This window comes from Ctenopharyngodon idella, chromosome 15 (genome assembly GCF_019924925.1).
Source record: "Ctenopharyngodon idella isolate HZGC_01 chromosome 15, HZGC01, whole genome shotgun sequence".
Taxonomy (NCBI): domain Eukaryota; kingdom Metazoa; phylum Chordata; class Actinopteri; order Cypriniformes; family Xenocyprididae; genus Ctenopharyngodon; species Ctenopharyngodon idella.
In genome coordinates this window covers 25,798,139-25,826,102 of record NC_067234.1, presented here as the reverse complement: position 1 = coordinate 25,826,102, position 27,964 = coordinate 25,798,139, and the positions used below count along the sequence as shown (strand labels likewise).

The 27,964-nt window shown below is 38.7% G+C and overlaps 2 protein-coding genes across 4 annotated transcripts; both read right to left on the bottom strand.

Moving 5' to 3' along the window:
• Positions 1 to 102: 102 nt before the first annotated feature.
• On the bottom strand, positions 103 to 10,502 carry rilp (Rab interacting lysosomal protein). The gene is made up of 8 exons (XM_051861628.1): positions 9,790 to 10,502; positions 9,011 to 9,134; positions 6,597 to 6,718; positions 5,863 to 6,057; positions 4,368 to 4,528; positions 4,162 to 4,284; positions 3,996 to 4,085; positions 103 to 2,463 (listed from the first exon to the last, which is right to left on the bottom strand). Exons 1-8 carry the CDS (start codon positions 10,141 to 10,143, stop codon positions 2,331 to 2,333), a joined length of 1,302 nt encoding a protein of 433 aa, XP_051717588.1. The 5' UTR covers positions 10,144 to 10,502; the 3' UTR covers positions 103 to 2,330.
• Positions 10,503 to 13,471: 2,969 nt separating this feature from the next.
• On the bottom strand, positions 13,472 to 27,073 carry prpf8 (pre-mRNA processing factor 8). 3 transcript variants are annotated; one of them, XM_051861617.1, is made up of 42 exons: positions 26,900 to 27,073; positions 26,191 to 26,319; positions 25,383 to 25,551; positions 25,111 to 25,275; positions 24,714 to 24,932; positions 24,426 to 24,638; positions 24,217 to 24,342; positions 24,028 to 24,133; positions 23,749 to 23,939; positions 23,333 to 23,452; positions 22,925 to 23,234; positions 22,712 to 22,846; positions 22,465 to 22,594; positions 22,181 to 22,377; positions 21,868 to 22,074; positions 21,603 to 21,766; positions 21,393 to 21,519; positions 21,095 to 21,287; positions 20,390 to 20,577; positions 20,020 to 20,258; positions 19,768 to 19,914; positions 19,471 to 19,681; positions 19,275 to 19,391; positions 18,908 to 19,155; positions 18,615 to 18,794; positions 18,399 to 18,534; positions 18,124 to 18,293; positions 17,833 to 17,962; positions 17,585 to 17,731; positions 17,235 to 17,395; positions 16,920 to 17,111; positions 16,568 to 16,805; positions 16,331 to 16,459; positions 16,103 to 16,216; positions 15,812 to 15,985; positions 15,500 to 15,693; positions 15,174 to 15,413; positions 14,945 to 15,086; positions 14,683 to 14,823; positions 14,439 to 14,578; positions 14,119 to 14,321; positions 13,472 to 14,014 (listed from the first exon to the last, which is right to left on the bottom strand). In XM_051861617.1, the coding sequence occupies exons 2-42, from the start codon at positions 26,306 to 26,308 to the stop codon at positions 13,860 to 13,862; spliced, it is 7,026 nt and encodes a 2,341-aa protein (XP_051717577.1). In that variant the 5' UTR covers positions 26,309 to 26,319; positions 26,900 to 27,073; the 3' UTR covers positions 13,472 to 13,859. The 3 variants fall into 3 exon arrangements, with proteins under 3 accessions (XP_051717577.1, XP_051717578.1, XP_051717579.1); XM_051861618.1 differs by having other exon boundaries at positions 26,191 to 26,316; XM_051861619.1 differs by lacking the exon at positions 26,900 to 27,073 and adding an exon at positions 26,724 to 26,739.
• Between the last annotated feature and the right edge of the window lie 891 nt (positions 27,074 to 27,964).

Genomic DNA, 27,964 nt, shown 5'->3' with positions numbered 1-27,964 from the left:
TACCTTCATATGTAAAAATACATATATTAGAACATTTTACTGAGTATAGATGGCCTTTTTGTTCAAAATCTCTTCAGGTCAAAAATCACATGGACAAACATCGCAATAACACCTAAAGATTTTATTTAGCTTTACAGCACTTTCTAGTAACAAACATGTTTGCAAAAAAATAAAATACATAGTAAAAGGTCAATATGGGACTCATTAACTTTTATTTCCAAAGGTCCAAAGATAAACAGATGAGTCACAGACAGCTAAGGGCCTTTAAAACATATGGGCACCCATTATCTCTAATTTCCTCCTGAGGAAACACAGACTTCCTCTCAATCAGGGAACACCTTAAGACGCATACAAATTATAGTTGAATCATGTCCACATTTTTGCATCTTTTTTTAACATAAAGGCTGAGTAACACACCATATCTGATCAGTTGAATGGCTGACAGGGGCAAAGTGCCAACTCGTTAAAGAAATTGTTCACCCAAAAATTAACATTCTGTCATACTCACCCCCATGTTGTACCAAACTATTATGACTGACTTACTTCTGTGGAACACAAAAGAAGATGTTTTGAGAAATATCTAGTGTTTTTTTGTCCATACAATGGAAGTCAATGATAACCAAAAGATGGTTTGAACATTCTTCAAATGTCTTAACATATCTTAACATATAAAACTCTTTTGTGTTCTGCAGAAGACAGTCAAACTAGTTTGGAATGACATGAAGCTAAGGAAATTATGACAGGATTTTCATTTTTGAAAGAACTATCCTTTAACAGATCAGACAATTTTTTAACAATAGAGGACATCTCCACACCACATATTAGATGCAAATATTAAAATATTTATATGTTAAAAACACGCTGATAATCCTTATAGAACCCTTATAGAAAATGGATACTTTTTAGGGACAGCTAATGTTTTATAAGAAAAATATACTTGAAGAACATGAATACAAAACACTCTAATGCCCCCTAGTGACATAAAAGGGTCAGTGTGATTATCTCTGATAGCAATGGTAATACAATGTCAGTATCTTTGGTAGTACAATGTCAGTATCTTTATCCATATTAAATATACTCTCTATAAAAATAGCTGCTATATTTCTCTGTAGGTTCCCATCCAGACATCTAAAATATAATGCCAGGTGTATTATGATTATCAAAACACTGCAGATTTCTCCCATGGTTTTAAGTGCACCAGTCTGCAGTCATTTATGCACCACCAAATGAAATTACAAGAATAATGATTGTTTCCAAACCCTCCTACCATCCCTTCCAAGCCAATTTCCCACTAAACAGCTTATTACAAGCAGCCCTGCCCTAACCACATGCCACTGGTTGAGCCAGAAGTGGACATGTTGGGCCTTAAAATAGCAATATTTTGAAAGTGCCACAAAGCCATTGTTTACACTCGTTGGAAAAGCAATCAAATGTCTTACAGTTGTATTAGCATATTAAACTGGAATAGGAAAAAGTGAAAAAATATACACTTCACCTTTATCCATATATACACTACCATTGAAAAGTTTGGGGTCAGTAAGATTGTTTTGTTTTTTGTTTTTTAAGAAATTAATACTTTTATTCAGCAAGCATGCATTAAATTGATCAGTAAAGACATTTATAATGTTACAAAAGATCTATTTCAAATAAAAGATGTTTTATTGTTTTTTTTTTTTTAAAGTTTCCACAAAATTATTAAGAAGCACAGTTTTCAACATTGATAAATATTGATTGTTTCTTGTTCACCAAATCAGCACATTAGAATGATTTCTGAAGGATCATGTGACACTGAAGATTGGAGTAACGATGCTGAAAATTCAGCTTTGACAAGACAAAAATAAATTACATATTAAAATATATATTAAAATGGAAAACAGTTTCACACATATTTCACAATCTTACTGTACTGTATTTTTGATCAAATAAATGCAGCCTTGATGTGCTGCGCATAAAGAGACTTCTTTCAAAAAGTTTTAAAAAAATGTTAGACCCCAAACTTATGAACAGAAGTGTAAACAACTAACAACAAAATATGTATGTGACTGACACAGTCTAAACTCATCTTCAGGTCTTCTTTTGAGTGACCATCAGGCTCAACCCTAGCTATCAGGTAAACTTAACAAAAGCTAAGTGCTGACTATTTTTTTATACCACAAGTAGAAATTACTGCATAGGCAAAAACCATAAAAATACCATATCTGTATAACCAAATACATAGAGAAATTGTTTTCTCTCAGTACAATCTTCAGTCCGTTCCTTCGTTTGAAACCAAAATGAGATCAAGAACATATTTTGAACCAGGTAAGAATGAGTGACAGATGGGATGGTTCTCAGGAGGAGCTGAGGGTGTCGTCTCTCTGCTCATCTGGATCGATGATTTCCCATGTGGAGCTGGATGTCGGAAGGCCAGAGGGCTGGGAACCGGAGCTCCTAGTAAGACTGGACCGCGTCAGGAAACCAAATCTAAAGGTTTGAGTCACAGGAGATAAGAGCTTTAAATCACTGATAGAAGAATGACAGAGGGGGATTTCAGTACTATTTTTGAAACAGTTCAGTTTCAGTAGCTAGTTGGCATGCTCAGTTACTAAGGTTACTAAGCTGAAGAGAGAAATGTGATTAGGAGATCTCTAAAATCAGCTTAGGGTTTTCACAAGAACATATAGAATGAATGCTGCTAAGAACCAGATGATACAGTATAGTATGTAGTAATTTGTGTCTGTGTATCAAACAAATTATACTATATACAGAGAAGTATGGAAACTTGTTTCAGCCACTGAATAAAAATTAAAAAAATTGCGACTTTTTATCTCACAGTTTTCACATTTTTTCTCACAATTGCGAGTTTACATCTCGCAACTCTGACTTTTCTTCTCAGAATTGCGTGATATATACTCGCAACTGCCAGTTATAAAGTCAGAATTGCAAGATATAAACTCGCAATTGCCAGAATTACGAGATATAAACGAATAAAGTCAAAATTATGTGATATAAAGTCTCAATTGCGTGTTATAAAGTCAAAATTGTGAGGTATAAACTCGAAATTTTGAGAAAAAAAGTCAAAATTTCAATATATAAACTTGCAACTGCGAGAAAAAAGTCTGATTTGTGAGATAAGTCACAATTATCTTTTAAATTGTTTTATTCCGTAGCGCAAACAAGCTTCTATAGAGAAGAGATCAGATCCCATTTATAAAAGAGTTTTATTTAAAAATGTGCAATACAGGAGCTTCTCAAGGAAGTATATTGTCAGTTGCACAATACTTGAAGTTGCACCAACATACTTTTAAAGGGAAAGTTTAACAAGCCCAGCCTGCCCCACAGGCTACAATGTAAAAATGTTTGTCATGTAACCTAAAAATTTGGTAAGAAATGTAAACAAGAAAAAGTAAATGTAAAAACAAATTTCTGTCGTGTAACCTAAAAATGTGGTAAGAAATGTAAAGAATGTAAACATGTAATAATAATAATAATAATAATAATAATAAGTGGTAACATCTAAATTAATCTTGGTAACAAATGAAATTTGGCCCAAAATATTATGTAATACAAAATCAATCTGACTGCATTAAATTACACAACTTAAGGTAATTTTTAAGGATAAAATCAGGCAGATTTGCTTCATAAAGGTGTGTAATGTGACACACAACTAAAAAAATACTGCATAAAAACTACATAACAACAAAATTACACACATCAACAGCGACCATAACAAGTGCAAAACTTTTACAGCATAGAAGGATATTTTGGTTGCATTAGCACCAAGAGGAATTTCTGCTGTTGCTACATCTTAAACTTCATCTTAAACTACAAGAACAAACTAAATCTTTCACACTTATAATGTATTTATTGTACCCAAGACTGGTGGGCTTATCCCATAACCTAATTCTACTGAAACCCGTTTTTTAGTGAAGTAGGTTAGTATTTAAGTAGATTGTTGTACTGAAATAAGTTATTGCTATAGGTCTGTTTTGTTTTAGCATAAGTGCAGCACTCACAGGTTTCTGATGCGCGAGTCCTGGGGTCTGCTGTCAGTGTCAATGTCTTCATTTCCACTCCTCTCAAACAAAGGGCCGTCTGTCTCATCTCTATATGACAGTGAAACACGGTTAAACACAACATTAATCACTGTATTCTACCAGTATGTTTGTGGCGTGTACTCACGTGCTACATTCGCTAACAGGTATACCGAGCATTTTAGACTTTATGACAGTCCTCTGCTTTTTTATGGCAGAGCGCACGGCATCGAGTAAGAACCCTGGGCATCTCTCATCATTCAGAATTTCCCTAAGAAAACAGAGAAATGTGTGTTCAAAGGACATTGTGCTGATATAAAAGATTAGTATCCGTCACAAACACATCTGTCTCACCTTTGGTAATATGCAAGCTCCTCTTTCACCAGAAAGAGATTGGCTTTCAACTCGTTCCTCTCAAAAAGCATATCCCGTACTTCCTGCTTGGTAAAACATGGCCGATTTGGATCCTTCAAGTCAATGATCATCTTATCTGTGAGGTCAATGGCTGAATTGCTCTGAAGGAGGCAAAGGTGGAATTATAAGAGTATGTGAGTCAAATACCATAAATGTCTGACTTGATCACAGTTGATCTGCAGCTGATTCCATTTTTTTTTTTAAAAAGACAGTTTGGTAACACTTTTACAGTGTTTGCGGCACACATATTGCACATTACTATAATTAATCATTAAACTAATAACAAAAAGTGTGGTACATAGTGTTGCTTAAATAAGATGTTTAAGTGATTTCATAAGAAACACTCTGAATTATATTTAAATTAAGTTTAAAAATAATAAAAACAGTTTAATATAAATATTATAAAGATAATTTAATAATAATTAAATTTAAAATAATAAATACAAAAAATCAGCTCCTTTCTAAACCATTTATATTTATAATTATTTATATTATAATAAGTATTTTTTTTTATTTTTTGTTAATTACTAAAAGCTTATTTTATTTCTGATTTTAAATAATAATAAAATTAATTCAATTTATATTATAACTAAATTTAAATTAAGATAAATTTTTGAAAATAATAAATAAAACAAAAACAGTTTAATATAAATAATATATTTAATAATAATTAAATGTAAAATAATAAATAAAAAACAGGTCCTTTCTAAATTTATATTTATAATTATTTATATTATAATATTTTATTTTTTTATTTTTTTGTTAATTACTAAAAGCTTATTTTATTTCTGAATTTAAATAATCTATGTTAGTCTGTTATTAAGAAATAAATCAATCTAAATTAAATTAAATTTAAATTAGGCTATTTACGTCATCAATTTAAAAAAAACAATAAAATAAAACAAAAACAGTATAATGTAAATATTCATACAAAATAATTTTATATAATATTTACATATAAAATAATAAAACAGTTATTTTCTAAATAATACTCAGATCTAGTTCAGTGTATTAAACATCCTCTTATTTTGCAAACTTATTCCTTTGTATTTTTTATTTCTGAATTTGAATCATCTCTGTTGTTAAGATAAAACTAAAGTGAAAAAGATTCTGACAAGGCTTTAATGTCAGAATTTAATCAAGCATCCAGAAATGTTTGTAAGCTGAAGGGGAGTTGTGCACAAACATGTCCGTTACACTCCTGTAAGGGCAAACATGACCTATATATGCCACATCCAACCAACCAAAGCGGAATTTAGGCCCTGCAGTAGTACATACCAATACCTAAACCCCCCACAAGAGGAACACAGAAGCTTCTGTCTCATTATGCTTTTAGGAAATACAAAAATTATGAATACCCACAAACCCACATATAAACCTAATGCAGGACAGCTAATGTGTTAGTAAGAATCAAAGTAATATTATCCTGACTAACCGTTTCAGCAGCAGTATTCACGCTGGCTGTTTCTAGTTGTGAGTTCAGGCGCTCTATCTCTTTCTGTTTCTCGCACAGGTCGGCCTCCAGGTCGGTCCTCCTCTCCACTGCGCTCTTCAGCTGAGTCTGTATGATATTCTGCTTGTGTCTGAGCTCTGCGTTTATCTTCATTAGCCGCTCCTGCTGCTCCTGGAGCTGAAGAACAAACACAAACATGTTAAAGACAGACACACACTTCTACTACTCAAACTAATTTATAATAAATGTTTAAAATGTAAAAGTTAAATTAGCTTAAAAGAGATTAATGAATGTATCTGCTATGTGGCTCTGGTCTGACCAGTTTTATAACCAAGGCAAGGCAAACATAAAAAGAAAAACTATTAACCTCAGCTTCAAACCACAGGTATATGCCTGCAATTTATGAACAACTACTTGTCAGCCATGACTATTAAAATGCCACTTGTTTATTTTGTGTCACAGGTGCTCTGCGAGTGACACAATGTTGACACTGTGTTAAAAATTTAACAAAAGAAGCCTTGATGTTGCAAAAACCTGGTTACCAGCATTCATTTCTATAGGGACAATGGAAAGTTTGGAAAACAACATTTTTTGGAGTATAATAGCCCTTTGTAACCCAACGATTCCTGGTTCAAAACCTGGTGAGGGTAATTCATGAAATGGATTTTCATTTGAGCAACTCAGGTTATATCAGCACAGTTATATCAGACCCGTACCGCTTCCACCTCCTTGGACATGCTGGATATCTCCTGAACTTTCGCTCTCAACTCATCACGCTGCTTATCCACCACTTCCTTCAGCTTGAGCATCACTTCTCGTTCCTGACGCTGTGTGCGGTCTAGAGAAAAGATGGGGAAACAAATGTATGGTCATATTTTAAAATACTGCATGAAGACAATGTTGCTCTAAAATAAGAATTTTAGAAGTCTGATGTAGTTTAAAATAAGAAGTTTAAAAGTCTGAATAAATAAAATGAAATGTAAATAATATAAACATAATACTATTTGTAGTACTGACAGGATAAATGCAGTAGAACATGTTCCTGGTGAAACTCCCAAGGGACTATGGATGAAAATTAGCCAATTTGGCTAAATCTGACACATTTTACATATTTTTTTTATGTATTATTAACATGTATTGTCCCCAGGGCTTGACATTAACTTTTTTGCTCACCAGCCACTGTGGCTGTGTCCATAATTACTAGCCACTCAGCATTTTCACTGGCCACAATTTTGACATCGATACCATGGGGAAAAACTGCTATATATTCTGCTGTCATTTTGACATTATATTTTGTGTATTTGACTGTTTAAGCACAATAAGCAGCGAAAAAGAACTTAATTGACCCTTCGCCGGGAGTTTGATTGACAAGCGATCTAACCAATCACAACGCTGAATCCACCATTTTATCCGACAAAGCAGTCAGGAGTTAGAAGATTAACCTCGGTGGACTTGAACTTGAAAAATGGTGTGTACTGACATCTTTCCGCGTTTGAAACAACATTCCTTCTAATGTTCATTCATGTTTATTTGATGCTATAAATGAACTAGTAGGAAGAGATGATCGGTTCACGAGCCGCTTGAGCTGAGGCGCTACAGCAATCTGTCACGACACATTAAAGAGCCACAAAATAGTTTTTACTGTTCGAATTTCTTTAAAAATTACACAGTTTAAAAGCTGGAACTTTGTTTAATATCATAAGTAACCTGCTCTGTCTTGTCTGTCGACGTGTTGTCAGTGTCCTCTTTGCTCCACAATGTATTTTTCACTCTGTGTGGCGTGACAGCGCCATGGCTTGTCGGACAAAGCAACAGTAACTAAGGAGGGCAGGTCTTTTAGTACTGAGAACTGAGAGGTGACTTTATGTGAGGTTTGTGCGCGCACTTTGGGCGTGAACACAAAATCTGCAGAAATGAGTAAAATTAGGTGCAAAATGCACAGTCCCACACTGAAATTCAAGCCCTGTAACACCAACAGAGCAAATGAAACGAGTGAGTGAGGGGAGGCGGGTTTGTCTGTCTGAGAGATGACAAAGCAAGAAAGCGAAGCTGGTATCATATGTCTATTCTGCAGAAAACGTTCCAGATATATCAGTATCGATATGTATCGAAAAATCTATATTTTTGACAACACTACATTGCACGTAGTTTATTATTTCAGATGCCTTTTTGAAAGATGCCTTTATTTAAGATGACCTTAATAAATGTATATATATTATATATAGAATTCAACCCGCCAAAGTGGTAAGTAAGAGTGACTACGTTACATGCCACTGCTGAAATCCACCCGCATTTGGCAGGTTGGTGGGTGTTTATGTCAAGCCCTGATTGTCCCTGATTAAATAAATAAATAAATAAATAAATAAATGTCACAGTTGTTGAATTTCAGGAGTTTGATAAAACAAATGCATGTGCCATGCAAATTAAAAGCTAATGTTAACGGCTCCCGGAATCTGACAACAACTGGGAGTTCAGCATTCCTGACTGCTGACCTAACAGTAATATATGAAGGAGAAAAACCCTCCCTTAAATAAGATAAACAGCTTTATTGAGTTTGAAACATTACACACAGAAAATAAAAGCTCATTTGCTCAGGGAAGTTGTATTTCACTCTGATATAAGGATAGAAACAACATCTCTTTTTGGAGATCTCATGACCAGCAATTACAATTTGGACTTTAGTTTATATGGTGCACAACAATAAAAACCAAAGTTAAATTGATGCTACAAGGAAAGACAATGAGCCTATAATAATTATAAAAACATTTAAGACTCTGGATAATACTTACCTTGAAAAATTAACAATTATAATATTTTGATACATTTTTCATTACGATGTATCTGATGACCAGAATGTACATCACAATACAGAAGAAAAGATCTGACACTACTTCTGACTTTAATAAGATTGATCATACCAATAGGCCTATATTTTCCTTTCCTTTTTACATAAAAATATGAAGACCATCTAAACTAAAAACATTTCATGTTGGTTTCCATTCCAGAAGGTGTAGTTGATTTGTTATTACAATGGAAATGGCCATTACACTGATATTACATTCATTTTGGATAAATGCACAGACTAATGTGTTTAATTAAATATAGTTATATGCATTCCCGGTCATTTTACCTTCTTTGGAGTGTGTGCATTGTAAGCGGGTCAGAAGCTCCTGGTTCTCTTCCTTGAGCTGATGCACCTGGGACTGTAACACTTCTACAGTCTCCTTCAGTTTCTTCTCTTTCTGATACCAGTCCTGAAGAAAATCAAAAATCGCAAAAAAAAAAAACAAAAAAAAAAGACCACAAACACATGAAGTGAGACTACCAGGTGTCACCCTGACATTGGTTTCAAAAGCCTAACAATTTAACACATCACTTGAGAACACAGTGGCTTTTAAACCATTCATGTATTAACAATTCAAGACAGGCCCATGTACTTATATAAGCAGCCCAACCAGACATCTTATTAGTTGAGGGATGGTTGACCTGTTTATTAACGAACGAATGTCCAAATAATTGATTGTGCATAACACACAGTAAGTAACTTTTGCCACCTGGCTAATAATTTAACCTGCATATCACTGAACGAATCATTTTAATGAAGAGAGTCACTAAGACGAATTCAAGATCAAAATCCCCACTACTAATGGATAGTACATGATGTTCTCCAAATGTTTATTAAGGGACAGAGCAGACCGGAAGTTCCCCCTATTGGAATTTCCTAAAATCGATCAACGTGTCACGATACGAATCAAAAGTCCAGCTGGATTAAAGGCGTCACCCTCAAGTGCAACACACCAACTCTGTCCATTACAATAAATTCATAAAATAACTGCATAGGCATTTGTAAAACAGTAGTCTTCTTACAGTAACAGTGTTGACATGTCGACCATGTTGTCGTTTTCTTACCCGACTCTCAAAGCTGTTGCTGGTCTCATCGCATTCCTTTACATGTCGTTTCTTCTGCTGCTGTAACTGTAACGTCTCAAAGGCCTTCAATAGCTCATCTTCCTTACATTTATGAGATTGATTTCTCGCCGCGAAACTCTCCAAGAGCTCCAACACTTTCACTATGTGAGACACCAGTCCTTCCACACTCGACTTCCCATAGCTGTCGATGAGCTTCTCCACTTCTGACCCCACCAATTTAGCGATTTCATACACATCGTCCACTGTCATTGATGAAAACGTCCTCTCGAAACACGAATGTGTCTTGACGATATCGTTTTGGTTTTCCTCGACGGCTATCACGCAAGTCTCCATAATGCACTTCAGATGAACTTGAACTCAAACAGCGACAAACGAAACTCCTTTTGTCAGTCAGATCTCAACATGCGTCCAGTTGTGATTCAGCTCGAACGCAGATCTTTTTTTGTTTCACTTTTAAACGCATGCATTTTCGCTCCAGTTTGTTTTGTAACTACATCCTTTGTTGGTACGCTCTAATAAACACGAGTGAGTTATAAAATCGACATGTCTATGCAGTGTAAAGACTTGCATGTCATAACTTGTAGCTCAGGTTTGTAGCTGAATTTTGGCTGTGCATGTTTGCATAGTGTTCTTTTATAAAAGGTTGTTGAACAGAGGTACATGACAGCCCACAGTGCTTGTTTGCCATGGTTGTTCCCTCCTCCTTCTCTGACCAACGCAACCCGAGAGCTTTAACGCAGCACATATGGCAAGCAGTTTTAGCATTTATTCCTTAAAACTAACGGGACATTCTAAAACGCTTAACGTGGCTTAATTTACCAAGACAGTGTTATTAACAAACCAAACTTAGTAACAAAATACTAATAAAGCATACTATGTACAGAAAAGCAGATGAGTACAGAATATGAACGCAACACGTTTAATTACACGTTAAGCATTTTCCTCCCATAAAGAAAACGCTTAACGTGGCTTAATGTACTAAGACAGTGACATTAAAAGACCAAACACTATACTAATAAAGCATACAATAAAGAATAATTGGTTTGTGCAGAATTTGATCTTTTAATATCACTTAGTAGGTTACATTAAGTGACGTTAACTGTTTTCTTTATAAGTTTTCTATGGGATTTTAACACTTCATAAACAGTGAAGAGTATCATCATTTTAGGTGGAAAACCCACGTTCACAAGGTCACACCAACTGGAAGAGCAGGACCATTAAGCCCGGAACACACCAAGCAGATGCCGACGAACTAGTGGAGACGAAAGCAGACTGCAGGGTTGGCTCAGGTCAGCAGCGTCTGTGTCCAAAGTTGCCCTGACATACCAAACCAACGCTCGACAACTGACGGCCAAGTAGCACGTCCGTTCTGCACCTGCGTAAGAAGAAATGCCTTTCCATACCAGCAGGTGGCAGTAGCTGAACAGTCAATCAGAATGATCAGATGGCCCAACTGACCAACTAGCTCCAACGGCGATTCAATGTTGAATAGGCCGACGAGAACCAACTTCAGCTGACGGTGCGGAACACACTGAGAAAACTTAGTCGGCTTGGTGTGTTCCAGGCTTTAGGAGAATCTAACAAATAGAGTTAAAACAATTTGAAGCAAAAGACAAGGACAACCACTAGATAATAGCAATAAAGTACAGGTGCTGGTCATATAATTGGAATATCATCAAAAAGTTGATTTATTTCACTAATTCCATTCAAAAAGTGAAACTTGTATATTATATTCATTCATTACACACAGACTGATATATTTCAAATGTTTATTTCTTTTAATTTTGATGATTATAACTGACAACTAAGGAAAATCCCAAATTCAGTATTTCAGAAAATTAGAATATTACTAATGACCAATACAAAGAAAGTATTTTTAGAAATCTTGGCCAACTGAAAAGTATGAACATGAAAAGTATGAGCATGTGCAGCACTCAATACTTAGTTGGGGCTCCTTTTGCCTGAATTACTGCAGCAATGCGGCGTGGCATGGAGTCGATCAGTCTGTGGCACTGCTCAGGTGTTATTAGAGCCCAGGTTGCTCTGATAGTGGCCTTCAGCTCTTCTGCATTGTTGGGTCTGGCATATCGCATCTTCCTCTTCACAATACCCCATAGATTTTCTATGGGGTTAAGGTCAGGTGAGTTTGCTGGCCAATTAAGAACAGGGATACCATGGTCCTTAAACCAGGTACTGGTAGCTTTGGCACTGTGTGCAGGTGCCAAGTCCTGTTGGAAAATGAAATCTGCATCTCCATAAAGTTGGACAGCAGCAGGAAGCATGAAGTGCTCTAAAACTTCCTGGTATATGGCTACGTTGACCTTGGACCTCAGAAAACACAGTGGACCAACACCAGCAGATGACATGGCACCCCAAACCATCACTGACTGTGGAAACTTTACACTGGACCTCAAGCAATGTGGATTGTGTGCCTCTCCTCTCTTCCTCCAGACTCTGGGACCTTGATTTCCAAAGGAAATGCAAAATTTACTTTCATCAGAGAACATAACTTTGGACCACTCAGCAGCAGTCCAGTCCTTTTTGTCTTTAGCCCAGGCGAGACGCTTCTGACGCTGTCTGTTGTTCAAGAGTGGCTTGACACGACAGCTGAAACCCATGTCTTGCATACGTCTGTGCGTAGTGGTTCTTGAAGCACTGACTCCAGCTGCAGTCCACTCTTTGTGAATCTCCCCCACATTTTTGAATGGGTTTTGTTTCACAATCCTCTCCAGGGTGCGGTTATCCCTATTGCTTGTACACTTTTTTCTACCACATCTTTTCCTTCCCTTCGCCTCTCTATTAATGTGCTTGGACACAGAGCTCTGTGAACAGCCAGCCTCTTTTGCAATGACCTTTTGTGTCTTGCCCTCCTTGTGCAAGGTGTCAATGGTCGTCTTTTGGACAACTGTCAAGTCAGCAGTCTTCCCCATGATTGTGTAGCCTACAGAACTATACTGAGAGACCATTTAAAGGCCTTTGCAGGTGTTTTGAGTTAATTAGCTGATTAGAGTGTGGCACCAGGTGTCTTCAAAGTTGAACCTTTTCACAATATTCTAATTTTCTGAGATACTGAATTTGGGATTTTCCTTAGTTGTCAGTTATAATCATCAAAATTAAAAGAAATAAACATTTGAAATATATCAGTCTGTGTGTAATGAATGAATATAATATACAAGTTTCACTTTTTGAATGGAATTAGTGAAATAAATCAACTTTTTGATGATATTCTAATTATATGACCAGCACCTGTACATGTATTTACTTTTTTTCCTCTTTTGCCAGTGGCACTGTATTTCCAGATCTTAAAACATGTTAATCCATGAATGCACCGGAGAGCAATTTCCTTAAGTTTATCACCAGGATCAACTTTTTGTTGACACACTTGGGTGCCTCATTAAGCACAAACGTTAATCACAATGTACTGACATTAGTATCTGATTGAAGTCAATACAATCTTTAAGGAATAAATGTAAAAACCACTTGCCATATCATATGTTTAGGGCTGAGCTGCTCAGTGAACTGTAACATATGCATGCAGATTGGTTTGCTCTGAAGGCATAGTGTCCTTGCTCTAGATAGAGCAGCTACTTTTCCATCAGTGGACACGGCAATGATTTTAATACACAAAACCAACAGAAATGACAATAAAATCAAGCTCAAATTCTTATAAAAGTGGTAATCTTTATTTAAACCCAAACTACAGTGTACATAACAGATGCACAACATAGCTACAGGGTACAGACAAATTATTCCAGATTCATAAAAAACACAATGTACTACAAACGATTACGAAAAACGATACAGATATTTTAGATGGCAATTCATCTCACATCTACAGACAGAAAGCACAAAATGTGCTTTCAGCAATGTGCATAATCAACTCAATACCAGGCAATTATGATAAAGCAATAAACAGATGACATGCTTTGAGTTTCTAAGCATTTACATTACTGCAAACAGTAAAGAGTGAGTCTTGGTGACAAAACAGCACAAAAGCTTTGATTTAGACTGCTGGGTGCTTTTACTTTATATAGTTGCTGTTTGTACTATTATGCATACATATCCTCACGATCAGCATTGTAGAGTTCACCTTCCTGCAGAGAAGCAAAGTTGAGGAAATGAGATGGTCTGTGAACTTCATGGTAGAACTCTTTCGGGTTGGACAGCTGTAGGTCATACTTCATGTTGGGGTCATGGCGAACACCTAGAATGAGGGGGGACAGGTTAGAAACACTATCACATCTGCAAGGATGATTTAAGATATATATATATATAATATATATATCATTAATTTAAAGCTAGGCTCACCCATGAAGTTGTAGTTCCAAGAAACCTGGCCAGGCACCATGAAGAAGCCAAGGAACCGGTCAGACAAGAGCATCTGTACTCTTTCATAGTGAGAGGGCAAGTAACCTTTGGGGTTATTGCCCTTATCTGTGTTTTGTCTACCCCACTCATACCCACTGGGAGTCAGCTTGTAGGCAGTCAGCGTGCAGGAACCAGGAGTGAAACTGTAAGCAAAACCAAATGTTAAACCCACAAAAGCAGTGTCATACATTTTAACCAGATAATCATTACACTCTGGGTTGTTAGTACAGCCACAGTGCCTTAGTATGCTAAATATGTACCTGCAAGTAATAATGATAGTCTTCTCGCCATCCCAGGATGGGTTGTCAGCCATGACCTTTGCGTGAGTGGTGACATCCTGAGGAGACAGCTGGGGTGATTCATTGGGCTGTGTATGGATCCATCCAAGAGGCTCCATTTCCTATGAAAGATAAAGAGAGCATTCAAACAATTTGATAGGGCTGGGGACAACGTAGACTGCTGACGCCACCAAACTACAGACATATGCGTGTGTAAAATGCTGACCTTCAAGTACTCATGTTGTGGCAGCTGGTTGGGCAGGTGAACCGTCTGATGCGTACCCCACTGTGGCACCATTACAATGCAGCGGATCTCCTTTACCTGAGGGTTATCTGGAGGGCTGGTTCCATACAGATAACCTGCAATCTATAGGCATAAAAAAAATATATATAGATGCAAAGGGGGGGGGGGGGATCAGAAAAAGGTTTAGGATACTACTAATGAAACAAAGGAAGAGGAATCATGTTAAGACAATGTTTCATCTAACCTGAGCACGCAGATCTGAAATGCAGATGAACTTCTTCAGAACGTTCTTGGGCAGGATGTAAGTGTACCCAGTCTCTTTGATGTCATCCGATGATACGTAGATGTGGTTAGTACGTAAGTGCAAGTTGGCAGCAGAGATTGCCCTGTGAGATCAGGAAAACAGTTTAACAAAGTCTAGCTGTGTTTCAACAACTAAAAAGACAAGTGTGACATCCAAAAACTTTACACACCTAACTCTCCATTCAGTTTTGGAAGAGAAGGTCTGCGTCTCGTAGTTGCTGGTGGTGGAGGTGATAATCTCATCTCCGTGTTTGTTTACAGTGCGAGTCTGTGTGGCCGTTAGTTGAGACTGCTCTTTGGTCTGCTTCTCGATCTCAGCAATCTGCTGTCTCTGCTGGGATGGAGCAGAGATCTCCATACCCAGGATAATGTCCCTGATTTCAGACTGGGTCAAAGATGCCACATTCACACTGTGGAGAAAGACAGGGGGGAAAAAAGTTAAAATATATATTTTCCATACACACTCAGAAGTCAGCGTTTGTTGCATGGCACTCACTTGTTCTTCTTGCCATAATCAGCCAGGATGAGATCTTTGAGCTGCACCTCCACTTTGATCCACTCCTCATCGGTCAGAGTGGGCCAGATGTGGTGGGGCTCAGTGATGGTAGTCTTGTCAGGCTTCAGGATCACTTTGGCACGGTCATTATTGACATGAAGTGCTCTCAGGATTAAGATCAAACGAGAGAATGCCTAGGCAACAAAAATGTACAATGGTTAAAGACATAATAATAATAATAATAATGAGTAGTGTAACCATCAGAAGCAACAAATGGTTGGGTCAAAATTATAGTATAAGAGCTAGATTTACAGTGTAAGAGGAGATGGTCTTCAGCCAGTCGTCATACAGATTGAACAGCACCATCTGAGGCTCTGTGGCCTTCAGAATGAGGTCTCCAAACTTCTCTACTTTCAGACAGGCCTGGAAGGGCAACTGAAGCTCAGAACCCTTGATTACAATGTTGGGGAAGTCCAGCAAGTGCACCTGAGAAAAACAGACAACTGTTAATCTAAAAGTTAACATATATAGATGTGTTAAAGAACTTTCCAGAGCTTTAACACAGCTAATTTGCCTTTTAAAGTTTTAATGGGTGTTTCTAACCTCAAGAGGATCCAACATGCCCTTCCTGGTCACAATAATCTGCTTGGGCTGCTCTTCAACAGGCAGCGATCGGATCAGGGCAGCCACTTCTTCAGCAGTCTTCCACTTAGCCAGCTACAAAAACAGAAAAAGTGCAACTCCGTAATGAGTGACTGCTTTGAGCAGAACACTTACTAAAGACAAAATAACTGCATGGAGACAAAACACAAGACAGCTCGATAGACTGACCTGCCCGAGACGCTTTTGTCCTGCCCATACAGAAGTGTGAATGATCTTCAGGAAAAGCTGTCCAGTTCTGGGGTTGAAAATGAAAATCGCTCCGTTGATTGGTTTGGTGGTCAAGTTACCTTCAAAGGTCTAAAACAGGGATAAAATGGATACAAATTAGACATTTTAGCACACAACCCAAGACGATGACAATATGAAAACCGTAAGTGACATCTTCATAATGTTAAATTCACTTGCCTTGTGGATGGTGACTCTGTACACATTAGTGTCATCCACAAACCAGATGATCTGGTTGGAGAAGAGCTCTCCATAGTTCTGGGAAGATAGGTAAGGCTCAGTGGGCTCTGAAGAGTAGAGTTGCAGACCCTTGCGGATTCGCTCTCTCAGCACATACAGAGCAGGGTTGGCCTTCATTATCTTCGCCATGGCCTGCTGGATCAATGGCTTGGCTCCAGGGAACCAGTTTCCATAAGCACTGCACATAGAGAGAGCAAATCAAATACTTCAACAGCAGCTCTGTCACTGTTTTTGGGATGTGTAACTAAAGTTGTTCTTAAATCACCTAAACAATATGATATAAAATACAGACCTGTGAAGGTTGTATGCCAGATCAATGGCAATCAGGACTCCAGTGGGTGATGGGTAAATACTCATGTTGTCAGTGGTGTAGTCCAAGAATTTGGCCCTGGCATATCGCTCAATGTCATGGGAGTCGTAGTCACCCCATCTGAGCTGAATGTCAATCCAGTACTTCTGCGTGGTGGTGCTGTCCATAACATCCCTATAGAAAGAAACGCAAGAAACTATGATGGCATTTCCTATATGGTTATACTTGCGACATTTATATTCATGCTTCCTCTTGATATCTTAGAACTCAACATATCTATTAAGCTTAGTCACATACTTGGAGTCTGCTAGAAGCGAGGGACGTGAGACATTCCACTTGTAGGATGCAAACAACAGAATGTCGGCACAGGAGGAATTCATCTTGTAAGACTTCCTGGGATGGATTGTCTCTTTCTGGACAGTCTCAATCTCCAAAGCATCGAGCTCTTGGTCAAAAACCTGCAAAAAGCCAACAGAAGCTTACTGATGGCACTCTTCAGCACAACTCTGAATAAGTCAATTGTTAGTAAGTTCAGTCTAAAGTGTAAAACCACAGACCTACTCACGCTGTATTGTAGGGTCTCATTAAATAAGCATGTATTATATTCATTGTATAATATCTTGACCCAAGGAAGCACATCTCTTTACCTGACAGAGATCCATGACGATGCTCTCATGAATTTTCTGCCACAAGTGAGCTCTGAAGATCTGGATCAGAGAGATCTTGAGCGTCGGGATTTTACCATGCATGAAGATTCCAGTGAGGTCCAACTGCACTTGGAAACCCACATATACCTACAAGAACATTAAGAGAATGAGTGAGTCTCAATAAAAACGGGGTGAGGGAAAAAGCTTTGAATGCTCTGTCTAAACGTAGTTGCTTCTTATAGACTTACATTGGCTCTGTTGATTGTAGGAGACCACCACAAGGTGAATCGTCGATTAGGAATCTGGTTCAGACCAGATCTCTGAGCATTGGTGAGTTTCTTCCATTTCATGGACTCTTCAAAACCACTGGCCTTCTCCCTATAGAAGATCAAAATGTTGAATAAATTTATCTTAAAAACATTTTGTTTGCCAAAATTAATGACTAAATTGAAAGTTTAAGCTTAATTCATCAAGTTTATCAAATCAAAAAAGTATATTTGGGTTAACTGTACTGGATATATTGCAACATAAGGTCTTACCAGAAGAGACCCTCCCAGGTGGGGAAGTAGGTTCCCTTAAACAGCGTGTGCTCAAGAATGCCTTCCACCCCTCCAAGTGCCTGGATCATGTCTGTACGGTAGTTGTTCAAATTCCACAATTTCCCATCATGCCTTTGGTGAGTCCACCAGAATGGATTTTGCTTCAGAACCTGAAAACACATTCAAAAAATTTTTAAAACACCACCAAAATAAATCTGACTGGTGTGTGGCATTGCTGTTAACATGCAATGTTTCCCAGATAGAAAGACTTTTACCTGGTACTGCTTGAAGTCTGTTCTGACTCTCCAGCCCTTGTCATAAGCAAGAGTGTGTCTGTCCTTCTGGAATAGGGTGTTGATACGTGGAATACCTCTGTCCCAGGAGTCCTCCAGATCCTCCAGTGTCAAACGTCTGTGTAGTATCAAATTCATATTAATAAGCTTGAACACATCATCATCTTCAAGATTTGGGTTTGGTTAAGAGGACAGTACCTGTTCTGAGCAATAGCCTCCTGACGCTTGAGGGCGTATTCGGCCCAAACTCTTTGAGAGTCAATGAACTCGCTCTCCCATGGCTGGATGTAGCGGTACAGATTAGGAATCAACTGATCCTCCTCGTGACTCATACCAGAGCGGAAATGAGTGATGCCCACATCAGTCTGTTTGGACCACCTGCGCAAAAAACAGAATTTCAAATTAATCGTCTGAATCTGTGGTTGCATTTTAATTTAAATGTAAGTTGTAACTGATCAAGGAAACAACAACAGAAACTGCAAACAACTTACCTAAGGTCAGACTGTGGAATTAGTACGTGTCCCATGGAAAGCATTCCCAGTCCACCCAACTCCTTTGGGGTATAAAACACCACAGGAGGGAAACGGCTAGGCATTTTGGAGTTCAAACCAATCTTGATACGGGTTTGGATCTTATTCTCACACTTCACCAGCAGGTCCAGAAGCTCTTGAGTGTTGACCACAGCTTCACGGAAGTACGTCATCAGACCAATCAGAGCAGTGTTCCACTTGTTCACAATCTGAAAAGAGCAACATTATGTAAAAACATGTGCAAAATGGGAAATACGAGTGTCAAATTACTTCCCGTTACCCATTACGTGAGTATAGATGTTTTGCTGTTAAGGTTCAAGGCTCATACCTTAGTGAAGGTGGTGGACCCAGAAGCCATCAGAATTTGTCGCACTCTGTTGTGGAACCTCTGCATGGACTCATCATCTACACGCAGGAAACACTGTGCTGTCCTTTCCTTCGTTACCTAAAAATTGACATACAATTATCCACCATCCTTTCTGATGTGCCAACAGTTATTTTACAGATTTTGTAATTCTACTTGCCTCATTCTGCAAATTCCACACGCCATCTTTGTGCGTAAACTCCTCATAACTAGTGCGACACTTCGGGAGGATGCGACACTCGAAGCCACACATGTTGAAGAGCAGGTTAGGGTTGTCCTTGCTGTACACAGACACAAAGCTGTTCTCCCACTGAACTGTGGTCACAGAACGAGGGAGGCGATTCTTGATGTCCCAGAACACAGCACGGCCCCTGTGCGATTATTAGGAATCAATTATACCACATGCATTTGTCTATGATTTATTAAGGTGTTCAGAACCAAAGTCTAGAGCGCTTACAAGTTCACATCATGTTTCATCAGTCTCATCCTAGCATCACGGGGCCAGCATTTCTTATTGTTATAGCCCACAATGTTCTCGTTGTTGGGATCCGGGTGCTCAGTCAGGTACCTCTGGATCAGATCTCTCGCCTCATCTGCAGAGAACCTACACACAACAAAACCAGAAGCTCAAAAAACATACAACAGCAACTTTTGGAAATAAAATCACAATACTGCACAACAGGAGACTACCTTCATTTGCACTACTAACCTGAAAAAGATGTGAATGCGGTCTATGTATCTGCAGTAAAGACGGATGGGATGGGCACTCTCAGTGGCTGTGTCCTGGAAACTTAGGAAGTCATTGGGCATCTGAGGAGGGCCAGCCATCTCACTGGCTCTGTGCAGACCCAGCACCAGCAGGTCCATCACCAAACCATAGTACTGCACGATGAAAGAGGCAAACTGCAGGCCACGGATGATACCGTACGAGTTTGTGTGGTTCATGTCCTGTAAAGAGAAAACAAAGATATCTAAAATCAAACCAAGCAGTGAATGGAAATTTCTAATATAAACTTCTCAAACGCATTAAGAGGGAAATATGACTTTTAGCAATGGACTATTATGTGCAATGAACAGACCTTATAGTTAATGACAACGTTGTTTTTGGCCGTCATGTAATCGGCAATGTTGTGATCAACAATGAGACGCAGAAGCCTGTTCAGCAATGTCAAGTCAATCTTCTCGTACATCTTCTCGTAGCGAGACTCCAGCATGACATTACATTCACCCTCTGCTGTCTCCCACACATCCTGCAGGTTGTTGATTCCTAGCACACATTATTAGAAATGTTAAACATGAAATTGAAATATTACTTAATATTATCCTTAACTAATCCTCATTTATCCAGAATACCATGTCAGGATCTCTACAATAACATTAAATAGTTTGATGTTTTGTCAAAACAACAAGTCACAATTAGTGGTCGATGGTATTTGCCTTCGTTTTAATTATTCGCATTAGCAGATGAGTTTCTGAATGCCCGATAAATGATGAATCAGACTTTCATTTTGACAACACTGAGAACGCAAGCATCTGAGCAGAAATTCACAATTATTTAAATTATTAGATATAAAATGTTAAACAAAGAAAGTGAGTTATATATAAAAAGTATTAACATGTTTGGCTCTCTATTGTTAGTAATATAAAGCATAAACTAATAGTTCATACACTGTCAACATGTCAGCTTTACATCAGCCACACTGCTTTCTAAGATATTGGCATCGGCCATCAAAAAAAAAAAAAAAAAAAAAACATACTGGTCAACCACAGTTACTTCCTCTCACCTTGGCACCATTTGTACACTAGCAGTGGAGGTGGCTCTGTGTCGGCTGGCTTGATCCAGGGTGGGAAAAGCCTGCGCTTATCTGCCTCATACCACAGGTACTGATCCAGGTACGCGTCAGTGATCTTCTCCAGAGGTTCAACATCGTAAACTGGCACCAAGTGACTGTAAAGGTCCATGAACTCAATGCCCACCTACAGAGAAAAAGAACCACTTTAGATGCAAGCTAGGACCAGTAATGGGCTTAGATGACCCTTGTGGTTACATGAAATGCGTTGAAACGTTGCATGTGTGCAAACCTCTTTGAAGGCTCTCTGAGTGAGGAGGTGACGTTTGATTCTGGACAGAGCCTCATGAGGGTTGTCATAGGCCTGCTCAATCAGACCCAACTCCTCACGCTGTGACTGGTTCAGCCTTGATTTCACACTAAATTAAAAGGAATAAAGCAAAGTCAGAAAAGTACAAAATCAGCACATCCACCCTGGTTGCTGTTATGGGACTGGCCTGACCTGTAAGCCTCCTTGAGTCTCTCCAAAGCCAGGATGAGCAGCTTAGTGTCATGTTTGTAGGAGAGAGGAGGGAAGGGGATCGGAGAAAACCGACGACTCTCCAGCCAGTGCACTGTGGTGGTGTAGATGGCCACGGCCTCTTCAGCAGTGATGTAAGGTCCATCCTACAAGACAAAAGATGAATCACTTGTCAATGTGTTCTTTCATGGTAACATCAGCCTATTCAAAGTCTTAAATGACATTTTGTGTTACCCAAGAAATGTACCTTCAGGTAATTGTGTTGTCTCTCCTGCTCTGCCTTTAGGTAGAGTCGAGTGAGACGTCCCAAGTTCTTCTTGCACACAGTCTTATCCACAGTAGCTCCTCTTCTGATTCTCTCACGGTTGTAATGGGCCGTGTTGGTCCACCAGTCAGCTTTGGCCTTCACGTAGCGGAGAATCATGTTCTCGATGGGGGTTGGAAGCCCAGGAACCTGAAAAAAAAAAAAAGTAATCACTTAATGATAAACTCTGAAATTGAATCCCATACCATTAACAGGCAGCAAAAAAAAAAAAAAAAAAAAAAGCCCAAAAATTTACCTTCCAAGGGATGTTGGCCTTCCAGCACCTCCATGACTCACTGAGATGCTGCAAGATGGTTCTGGCCTTGTTCTGCTTGATACCCTCAGGCATCATATCTAGGATGTCATGCATCACAGCAGCTCTCAGCTCCAGATCAAAGTGAGATTCCACACGCTGTTTGGTCACAGTCTTGGCAACACCCTTAGAATGTCGACCTACATGGCATTTCACAATGAATTAGTACTTGTTAACTTGTAAAATTTGACTACATCTTTCTACATACGAATAAAACCTAATTTTACCCTCAAACTGCCTAGCCAGAAGATTGCCGAGCCACCGCTCCAGAAGAGGGGTGATGCCTCTCATGAAGAACAGCCAGACTCTCCATCCTGGAGCCCAGAACCCACAGCCTGGACCTTTCCCAACTGGGCCCTAAAAAAAACAGGTCACTTTAGATGCAAGGCATAGCACCAATCCAAACACAGTTACAGAAAACTTTGATTCACTCTACAAAAAGATTTAATTTTTTTTGCATTGAGTGTTACTCACTGTGTTGAAGCGGTAGTAGATGAGATGCTTCAAGTCTTTGCACATTCTAATCTGCCTCATGAGCTTGTACTTGTAGCGGTACATGCCAGTCAACTGACCGACATGGGCGAAGATGTACTGCAGTCCATCTGACAACTACAAGATAGATAGAAGACTTTAGTAATGAAAAAATGAGAAAATTATTCAGATTAGCTACACAGAAACTACACATACCTGGAAAGCATCAACGTTTCCAAGCCTGTACTGCACATGACTGTCCACCACAAGCTTGCTCAAACGCAGAACCTCACGACACAAGTGGAACGCATTTCCAAATCTGGACTTCTTACGTTCTTTTGTTGTGAGGGTTTTCACAGGCTTCAAGTTGAAGTTGTAGTCCAAGTGCAAGTAGTTGAGGTTCTTTCTGTGAATCAGCAGGTTCAGCATGTTGTAGCCCTGCCGGCATACCTGGAGACCGACTTCTACCCAGTCCAGCTTTGTAGACTGGAAGAATTTGGTGGCCTTGAAAGACCGGAACAGGTATCTAAATGAGATAGAAGGAAAAAGGCAAGTAAAAATGAAAATCATCATTAAATCCATCAACAAACTTCCATAAAACAAGCTCTGAAACAGGAACCTCACCTCTTTTTCTGTGCCTTAGGTGGTCTGTGTTTTAGAGCGTTCAGTACGTAGTACTTCAGGAGCTTCTGGTAAGACACACGCACCTTCACAGGTTGGCCTGCAGGACAGTGCTCACGATACCTGAAGGTGTTTGGAGAAACAAGAGCCTCTATTCAGAAATTATAGCCTTGTATGGTCTCGCAATACTCAAATCCTACATGGATTAGTGGCCATTCACACAGAACACATTTTTGCATTTAAAAACGAGACACAGGGCAGTGGAAAAAAACTAGAAGCACATTTAAAAGTTACATTTTTAACTCGTGTGCCACATCTAATGTATGTCTACACAGAAAAACAATGGAAAAGCAGCACAATGGAATGCAAAAATGTTTTCTGTGTGAACCGCTTACAGTGTGCAAATGTTTAATACAAACCAGTTTTTAATGAGAGGCACATCAATAGCCCGCCTGGTTCTTCCCGAGCGGAGATTGAATGGACGAGGTGCCCACAACAGCGCAATTCCATTAGCTGTGTTGTCAGTGTAGAGGGGCGTCTCCTTCAGGAATGGCTCTACATACTCAGGAAGTTCAAACTCCTCATCATCATCTGGCAGTGGCTCTTGGCTCTACAGAGAAAACACAAGCTTGCAATTAGTGTGGGAAGAAACCAGTAAACTTACAACTACCGTTTAATTAAACAGCTTAATTTCTGACCTTGACAGAGTGCCTATGAGAGATGGGGTTGATCAGAGGGTCAAAGTAGAAGGCGGGCAGATCAGGATCCTCAGTCTTGATGAACACCACGTTTGGTGTGTGGTACCTGCATGGACCATCAGATATCATTGGTTCAGCACAAGAATATGTATAGAACAATAAAACCATAGGTATGATAGTGTTTCATACCAGGTGAGGTGCACATGATGTGGCAGGTTATTGTACAGGTAAGGGAATGCAATTTTGTATTCTGTCCTGATTGGCTGCCTGATGATGATCTTGTTGATGTCATTGAACTCATTCCAATCTTCATCCCTGTAACCATAAAAAGTTAGACTTCCAGAAAAAATAAAAAGTAATAGTCAATTATGCTACAGGAAGGACATGGAAGGACGTACTGGAGATTAATGTCTCTGACAAGCGGCTCAAATTTGGGCCCCCCTGGAATGGCCATGTTCAAAGCTTTGGAGGTGAAGAAAGCCTTCAAGTCAAACAAGTAGAAGTAGTTTCCATCCACCAAGTCTGTCAGCAGCTGATTAGCCAATCGATACAGAGTGGACATCATTGGTAAAGTGAACTGCCAGCGTCTGTATGTGGTCCCATTCACATATCTGTGAAGGGAAAAGATAAATCATGAGCAAAAGAAACAAGGAAACCATATTTTTACAATCGTAACTGTCACTCACTTTGTGGTATCTTTTAGAGGTTGATGCTCATACAACCAGTCTACAACAGAAGAGTCCTCCTCAGGGTCCAGCTCCATCTGAATCGCCTCCAGAGGCTCAACATCCAGGATGTTGTCTGCATAATCTAATGGAGGCTCTTCATCATCAAACGGGGGGAAACGCATGCGCTTGAAATGCCGTCTGTCTCTCTTCTCACGACGCATCATGATCCACATTGTGCTGGTGAAAAAAATAAGTTTTTAGTAGGATTGCATGATAATTCTGAATAAATCTGAAATTGCAATATGAAGAAAAGCTTTAAGGGCTCTATGCCGTTTTCTGCCTAAATAAAAGCTGGATGGTTTAATGTTTGAAAATGAAGAAATGAAAAGTGATGTGTTCGTATGCTGTCACCTACCCCCACTGAGCAATGTACACTGGCTCAATAACCCATGGGATTTCGTTTACAAAGGAAATGGCGCCTGTAATGTGGTAGAGCACAGGAACATCTCTGATCTGCTCCCAAGGCATGGGCATGTTCTCAAGCAGTTTGAGCACTGCATGGGGCATATATTTCAGTGCCCTGCAGACAAAAAGCAATCCACTCTGTTACTAATGAACATACAAAACACACAACTACCTGCATAAATATTATATATATAATATACATTATAATTTAAATGTGCTTACCCAAGGTAGACCCTCTTGTCGTGACGAAATTTCCTGTTCGTCATGTCACCATGATCCCTGATGATTTTTCGCACATGCTCAGGTGGCATGTCTTCTTTCTGAGCATCCACAAAGCCAAATTTCCTTTTCTCCGAATAGCGTTTGGCCTGAAGCTGCTGCCATTTCCGAGCTACAACAAAGCAACAAGCAAAAGGGAAACATGTCACTAAACATTCAAAATTGGAAACGTCTACACTAATCTGGATACATTACATGTTTTGGCCTTCCATCCACACTGAGACAACATTTTTGTCCTGTGAAACTGAGCATTCTGAAGACGCTTTCTCAGATATTTAAAAGCTCAGTTTTCGCTTTGTATTGTGGACCATGAAAATGGAGGTATTTGAAAACAATAACGGATGTTTAGTCATGTGACGTTGTACCAATAGATATCTATGTTCATACAGGCATGTGCCGACTTCCCCGCAAAGATGACAGAAAATGTACTCTCAATTGCTGTCCTGCAGTAAAACATGGAGCGATTGTTTTTTAGATCATACGTGAAATGGCATTTGAGCGTGACCTGGATGCATTATTAAGTGGTGAGATATTTTGCTAATAAAAACAATTATGCCAGGAAAATAGCCTGAGCACTTTATTATATCTGGTCTCTCTGTATCATCTCAGGGAGCTTTTATTATGTTTTATGCATGCGCAGTAAGATCATTTTAGTGTTTTCCAATGTTCCAGTGTGGACGAAACTTTTGGAAAATGCTAGTGTGGACAGAGAGTTAAAAATGAACTGCAGGATCAAGTGATGTGAATTTACCTTTCTCTTGCAGTTTCTCCTCGGTCATGTAATCTGGTATTGGTACAACAACAGGAGGTGGAGGAACACCTGGAGGCATTGTCCCAGGAACACCTCTGTAGGGGAATGCAGCTGCCATGGCAGCGTCTACTGGAAGAAAAACAGTACGTTAATGCACAAAACATGAAGTCTGCAAAGACTGCAAAGCATGAGCGCAGAAACACGTTAAAGGTGCACGCATTACAACACGGCACTACGAACACATAACAAACACACACTATAAGTGAAATTTAAGAAAATGCTAATTTTTTTGATTGTAAAAGAAAACCCTAACTAAAACGCGAAAGTTTGGCGAATCCGTTTTAAACAAAATATCTAAACCACATCAATGAACTTAGCCGACTAACTTGACTATGGCGCCTGAATTGTTTTCCTATCGTATAGAAACTCGCAAGCCAATGTTTAATGATTAAAGACATCCGACAGGTACACTTTTGCACATTCTGGAGCTAAAATAAAAATATTTATGATTCGCAGGTATGGATGTGCAATACCATTCGTTTCGTCGGCCTCAATAAAGCAGGAGTTAGCATGTTAGCTTAGCTTACCGCACATTACACTAGCAAACTGTTTCCGCAAACAAGCATTACCAGAGATAAAGTAATACCATTTGAATCACAAATAATTAAATAAAAAGCAGCATGAGCTCGTATAAAACAAAATAGCTTACTGTTAAAAGCAGTTTCTCGCCAGTGAATGTAGTTGTGTGCTTGGTTTGTTCTCAACGGAATGGCGTACCATGCACGTTGTGCGTATGGTCTTTCGATTCACGATTGCGTTTTACGTATCTGGAGGATTCTGCCTCAACGGAAATGATGTGTGTTTACGAAACCGAACGTAAGAAAATGCGTAGGGCCCAACTTCCGGATATGACACCGGATGTGAAAAGTGCTTTTTTTCTCTTTCATGTTCCCTGTTATTTATAGTTGTAAACTGTTAAGATTGGTTGAATGTGTGTTAACGTTTTGAAATGCATTATTTTAAGAAAATTATACCAAAATTTTCTATTGAAATAATATTAATGTATTATATAACGTTGTATTAATCATACTTTTCTCAAAATTACTGTCCCTCCCCCAGCATTTTAAATGTCTAGAGTCCCTAAGGGTATATTAAAAGTAATAAAGGCTGAAACTTAAAATTAATTTGCTCTTAAACTTAAATTAATTTGCAATTCCGCAAAACGCATTTTACAGAAACAAGTGGTAACAGGCTAAACATTTCCATTTACAGGACCACGAATGCACACAAAATGAATGCCTTTTGAAGTTTAAATGCAAAACATTTTGTTTTGTAAGGAACAATATGGAATAACAATTTAGTTAAATTTACTCTTTGCGCCATACATGCATTATATATCATTTTAAAGCTGGAAACGCAACGAAACGCGCCAGCAGGTGGTGCTGCTGCATATGTTGACATCAACAGCCAAGCAGTCGAGTCAATCAGACTTCAACTTTATCGCGTAATCCCTGCTATTTGCAAATACATTAATACATTTTAAATAATTATTAGTACAGGTACAAAAATGCATATATGTTTAAATTTCCATGTAATATAAGAAATATCTTGGCCACATTTTAAGGTAACAGGAAAATGTATTGTTATATGAGATAAAACAAAATACGTTGAATCTATTCATTTTATTGGTCAGATTTAAGAAAAACTACAACATTTGTGAGGAGTGCCGCAGTAAAAGTTGCTAAAGAATTATTGTAGGACAGAGGAAATAGGA

Coding starts and splice junctions, on each gene's coding strand:
- rilp (XM_051861628.1), bottom strand. CDS start 10,143: ATGGAGACTTGCGTGATAGCCGTCGAGGAAAACCAAAACGATATCGTC. Junction 9,135..9,789: donor GCAACAGCTTTGAGAGTCGG/GTAAGAAAACGA, acceptor GATTTTCTTCAG/GACTGGTATCAGAAAGAGAA. Junction 6,719..9,010: donor ATGCACACACTCCAAAGAAG/GTAAAATGACCG, acceptor TCTTTTCTCTAG/ACCGCACACAGCGTCAGGAA.
- prpf8 (XM_051861617.1), bottom strand. CDS start 26,308: ATGGCAGCTGCATTCCCCTACAGAGGTGTTCCTGGGACAATGCCTCCA. Junction 18,535..18,614: donor GAGGCTATTGCTCAGAACAG/GTACTGTCCTCT, acceptor GATACTACACAG/ACGTTTGACACTGGAGGATC. Junction 15,087..15,173: donor AAAACTGAATGGAGAGTTAG/GTGTGTAAAGTT, acceptor CTGATCTCACAG/GGCAATCTCTGCTGCCAACT.